Genomic DNA, 5,635 nt, shown 5'->3' with positions numbered 1-5,635 from the left:
TAATCATTTCCTCCTTAACATTTTAAATTGAGGAGCACAAATTTAAAGCTTTACTGTGTACATCTTGTCGTCCAACTATTCATCATAAATAACTCCAAAAACATATTTTTTAACTATTTTACCATTTCTTTGTTTTCAAACATAACCATAGGACTCGGTCACATGGCCCATGAGGAACTAGAGGATGTTGCCTTTTATAATCATATATATCAACTTGGTGCTGACCAAAAAATTATATCAACTCATGTAAATGGATAGGAAGGTCCAGTTGAGCTGATCAAGACCGACCCATTAGAAGCAACAGGTACTAGAAATTGTTGAAAAATGTGCAAGAATTTACAATATGAGGGATACAAAACTTATTTTATAACTCATCTTTGCTAAGGTTTTCAGCTCCTTATTTGAAACCGTATATATATCCACAAGCTTAAACCCTTCAAGCCGGTTACGAAATTAATCTACCAAGATTTAGGCACACTGAAAGCTCATTGTCCTTCTAAAGATGTGCTATATGGAGATCGAATCTTAGTCTTTCACACCTATTGGATATATCAAATATACAGATCGAGTGAATGTGATTTATTTAACATGTATAGTTGAATTCGAAAGAATAGAATAAAAAGTTGTCATTGCAACCGAATGACAAAAAGGATAATGCAATATATTTGAGAATTGGACAAAATGGAATTTTAATATCAATATACTGTTGATCAATTGCACCTTACTGCTATCATTAAGTATAATCAGGTGCATGACCCCAAGAGAGAAATATTGTCCATGCCCAAACAAAGTATCCCATGACAAATGGTATTTAGCTCTCATGAAATGGGAAATCCACAACCACAAGAAAATCCATGCATTCATTCAGCCTAAAAAGATGACATTCAAAAAACATTTCGCATACCCAACGCACCACCTGTTCAAGTTAATGAACAACTCGTCATTTATGACAGTCCAAAATTCGCATTAGCTAAAAAGTCAATGAAACCAATCCTGGGATTAAACAACCCATGTACCAAATAATTTGAAAAGTAAGCAGCATTGTCATAGAGTATTCCTTTAGTGTTTAGTACCTCTAGGAACATTCAACAAAGCCCATAAACATTTTCCTCCAAGGAAGGTTGATTTTGTTCATACTAGAACCAATTGAAATGGTTGATGTGACAAATCTACACAAATACTTCCAGGTATTCTACAATTAACCGAATTCACAAAAGATACAGTAAAAATCTACATATGCATATAACTGAAACTAGAGACTAATAGACTGGTGTGCATAGCAATCTTACAATCATAATAGGCATCCATTCACTAATGATTGCCAGAATTGCTTGTGTTGGACAACTCAAGATCATTCTTGCAGCTCTCTCTTAAGTCTTTTAGTGATTCAAAGCTTGATTCCTAAAAGCAGCAGAATGAAATTACTCAAATCATTAAGGAACACAATGAATACAACAAACCAGGGATAAGCTCAGTGAAGCCGACGTTCACAACATAGCATAATAATAAAACATAATATGAGCCAAAAATATTAAGAAATAGTTTTCAAAGAGGTTGGGGTCCATATGCAAAAAAAGTTTCAACTGGTAAGCAAAAATATGTGTCTGATTTGTAGGGCAACATTAAGGTTTTTATGATAGTACTGCGATTGAGGTTGCATTAACCTCTGCTGATGGCAATTTTTCGCATTATGAAGTATATAAAACTTTGAAAACGATACTCATGGCTTCCTTTAAGGGAAGTGAACCGCAGTATGGAAAATGGATAGTGTAAAAATTATTTATATAAAAACCATAAAATTTGATTTAGAAACTAAAATGGGAATGGAAGTCAACAATAGACAAATTATTAAATTTCCAAATATTATATACAAGTGATATCACAGAAACTCACAAGTTGTCTACTTTCATGACCCAATATGTTTTCCATATGAACAAACAGAGATTTCCATTGATGCAAAAGAGTCGATTCTAAATTGGATGGATCAATGCCACCTTGCTGTTGATTTATGATAGTATGAGTATCATTTATTCCAGAAAATTTTTGGACCACCAATCTTGCTTCCTTCTGACTCTTCCTTAAAGCTAGCAACAAGTTTACAATAAAATCGTTAAAAAACAAAAACAAACCAAATTGATAGTCGAAAAACTTAAAGATAATTTAATATATAACTTGCAAATTGTTTTAAAAAAATTTCTATGACAACTTACCAGTAAGTCTACCCTTGACATCCTGATAATGAAGATCCGACCAGATATAAGCAGCTAGTAATCAACATAAATTAACAGCAACCATTTAATAACAATATAAGACAAACAAAAAACACAAACAATACATCATACAAAAAATGAAACATTTTAATAATTTAAGAACAAAAAACATAAACAGAAATCGTAATGTAAAAAAAATACCTTTGGAGCAAAAGGAACAAGTACAATTTTTGATAAGATCAACACCAACACCAGCAGATGCATCCGAATTCACACACCGTTCCAATCCTGGAAAATTAGAAGAAGATACAATTCGTGGTTCCACAACCCCAGCTGCACATTTATCCGATCCTAAATTTTCAACAACACAACGTTCCATTTCATTAATATCAACTGTCCGATCGATAAACCCTTCATTCGAATGTCTTCCAACAAAACTATCATTGGAATCATCTGTCCCGCCACTAGGTAAGCTCGGTTCCTGAGACGAAGAATTATCGCCGCAAAATGGTAACTCAAAACAAAGGTTTTTCCCCTTATTATCATTGCACTGACGTTTCTTTTTGACTAAATTATCTACCCTATCGTCGCCGGAAATCAAAGATAACGGCCTTTTTGACGGATGGTTAGTCATGTCCGTTAAAGCGGAACGGGTTTTGAAAACCCCGTCGGTGAAATTGTCTTGGCTTTCCATCAATTAGATCTAAAGAGAGTTAAAAGTTGAAACCCTAACTGAATAACTGCGGAACCCTATTTGCAAGGAAGAGAAAGGAAAGGAAAATATTGGGGAAAATAGAAGAATTTGAAAAGAAAAAAAAAAAGGATAATAAGAGGGTTTATTTTTACAAGAAAGAATAAAAAATAAGAGAATGGAGGGAAAAGTGGTGATGATTAAGAGACATAGAAGCCATGGCAATCGGGAAAATCTAAAAAAACCAGAGATTCGCGGCGCGGGAGGGTTAATGTTGGCCCGCCTCACCGTGATTATTTCGACTTTGAATTGAACTACAGTTTTGAATTATGCGGCGCGGAATTCTAAAATTTGGACCGAATCAAAAGCCCAATCGATCTAACCCACTAGTCCGTAACTCAACCCGAAGGGTTACGCCCACCCAATTTATTGCACTGCCCGTCCCAACTCACAACAGCATTTGTATTTGTATTTTCAAACAAAACTGATATTTGGGTCACTCCAAATTTGTTAACACTCTTCTTATGCGTCGTTTTCTTTTTTTTTTAATCTCTTCTTCAGTTATTGTCAAAATATTATATTATTTTCTTTATGTTTTCTCTTTGATAATTTATATCAAATAAATTTCTATTAGATATTTTTCTTTAACTACTTTTGCATTAGAGCAACGATATTTAAAAACCTTTTTTTGTTTTTATTAATTCAACTCATATGTTGTCTTCATTTCCATCACGTCATTTTATCTATTAATAGTTTTGTTTTTTAAGAACAAATTTAAACTTAACCAGCTATATTGTTATATAGGCAAATTCTTATTTGGCTTAATTGCACTTTTGGTCCCCCTATTATAGGTGAAAATTGAAAATAGTCCCCCCATTTTGTTTCTCCCCAGTTTTAGTCCCCAAACAGAATTTGAGTCCAAATCATGATGAGTTGTCATTTTTTTAATGACGTGTCAATAAAAAGCTGACGTGGCAGACGCATACGTGGAATAAATTTATTATTATATTATTTCTGATTAAAAAATATAATTTATATTTTTAAAAATCATTATTATAATTGTTAAAAATCATTATTACAAATAAAATTTATTTGTTAAAATTAAATTAAAAGAAAAAACACCTAAAATCAAAAATCCTAAACAAATCAAAATCAAAAGGATTCACTCATGAACCCTAAAATCAAAAACCCTAAAATCATTATAAATTAATTTTAGGGTTCATGATTTTAGGGTTCATGATTTTAGGGTTCATGAGTGAATCAAAAGGTTCAGAATGATTTTAGGGTTCATGAGTGAATCCTTTTGATTTTGATTTGTTTAGGATTTTTGATTTTAGGTGTTTTTTCTTTTAATTTAATTTTAACAAATAAATTTTATTTGTAATAATGATTTTTAACAATTATAATAATGATTTTTAAAAATATAAATTATATTTTTTAATCAGAAATAATATAATAATAAGTTTATTCCACGCATGCGTCTGCCACGTCAGCTTTTTTTTCACACGTCATTAAAAAAAAATGACAACTCATCATAATTTGGACTCAAATTCTGTTTGGAGGACTAAAACTGGGGAGAAACAAAATGGGGGGACTACTTTCAATTTTCACCTATAATAGGGGGACCAAAAGTGCAATTAAACCTTCTTATTTTAATAACTCATCTTTCTAAACAAACTAACCTTTAACATTCAGCTTTTTTTTAAAAAAAAACAAAACAAAATAAAAAAAACAAAACAAAACAAAACTTAATCAACACAATAATTATAGAAAATGCCGTAACAATTCAATCTTTTTCAAAATACAAAATTTATAACATGTATATTAATACTAAAATTTAAACGATGTATATTTTTATTAAAATAAATATTTATTCAATTAAATTGATCGTATATATTGAAAACAATACAAACTTAATGTTGTTAAATTTTAAAAAATATTAATTTCTAATCAAACTTATAACACTCTAGTTAATATCATAAAATCACAAACAAAAAAAAATTATAAATATAATTATTGAAGTGATTGAAATATTCATATTATTGATAATCAAGTTATCGTCTTAATTTTAATGAAATTTGTCTCTGAATCTGAATGAAATTAATCATGCAACAAGACGAAAAATCAAACGACGTCGTACTAAGATAGCCAAGCAACCCAACACTCTTAAAAAAATGCAAGAAAAAAACCAAATTTTTATAGAAACACTTGTTTAACCTAACGGGCCCCTATACTTTTACCTCTTTTTACTTTTGACCCATTCCTATTTTTTTTATTAAATAATTGGTGGTTTATAGTCAATTTTTATTTGAAATTACCTCTATAAATTATTTATTACTATCTTTTATTTAAATAAATATTTTCACACATATTTAATTTTTCTTGTGTTCTTTCGTTGTTTTGTTTTATTTGTATGGCGTTGTGTTTGTTCGTCATCTTAGTGTGATATTTTAATTTTTTGTGTTGTTATTGTGTTATTTGATTCATATTCAAATATCAGTTTCGATAAATTATTTTGATGTCGTCAATATTATAACTTTAAATGTATGATATTTCGTACACCTTAATTTCATTATCTTTTTAAAATTTATCACATTTGTATAACTATTGTCATTTTATTTTATTAACCTGAATGATTTTAGTTTGTTCACATATTAATTTTTTTTCTTCTGTTTTAACAATTTTATATTATAATACTCTTGATAAATATAATTTTTATTAATTTAAATAAATG

General features: G+C 29.8%; 1 protein-coding gene across 8 annotated transcripts; it reads right to left on the bottom strand.

The window, feature by feature from the left end:
• Positions 1-205: 205 nt before the first annotated feature.
• LOC101501615 (uncharacterized) lies at positions 206-3,306 on the bottom strand. Of its 8 annotated transcripts, XR_012163402.1 has the most exons (7): positions 2,412-3,305; positions 2,211-2,264; positions 1,894-2,084; positions 1,290-1,401; positions 1,074-1,192; positions 721-916; positions 206-539 (listed from the first exon to the last, which is right to left on the bottom strand). XR_012163402.1 is itself a non-coding variant. In XM_073369712.1 (5 exons), the coding sequence occupies exons 1-4, from the start codon at positions 2,902-2,904 to the stop codon at positions 1,312-1,314; spliced, it is 828 nt and encodes a 275-aa protein (XP_073225813.1). In that variant the 5' UTR covers positions 2,905-3,306; the 3' UTR covers positions 206-539; positions 1,290-1,311. The 8 variants fall into 8 exon arrangements, 3 of the variants coding, with proteins under 3 accessions (XP_073225813.1, XP_073225812.1, XP_004504057.1); XR_012163403.1 differs by lacking the exon at positions 1,074-1,192 and having other exon boundaries at positions 2,412-3,306; XR_189968.4 differs by having other exon boundaries at positions 1,074-1,401; positions 2,412-3,302.
• Between the last annotated feature and the right edge of the window lie 2,329 nt (positions 3,307-5,635).

This window comes from Cicer arietinum, chromosome 6 (assembly GCF_000331145.2).
Source record: "Cicer arietinum cultivar CDC Frontier isolate Library 1 chromosome 6, Cicar.CDCFrontier_v2.0, whole genome shotgun sequence".
In the NCBI taxonomy this organism is placed as follows: Eukaryota; Viridiplantae; Streptophyta; class Magnoliopsida; order Fabales; family Fabaceae; genus Cicer; species Cicer arietinum.
This window is presented reverse-complemented; position numbering and strand designations above follow the sequence as displayed.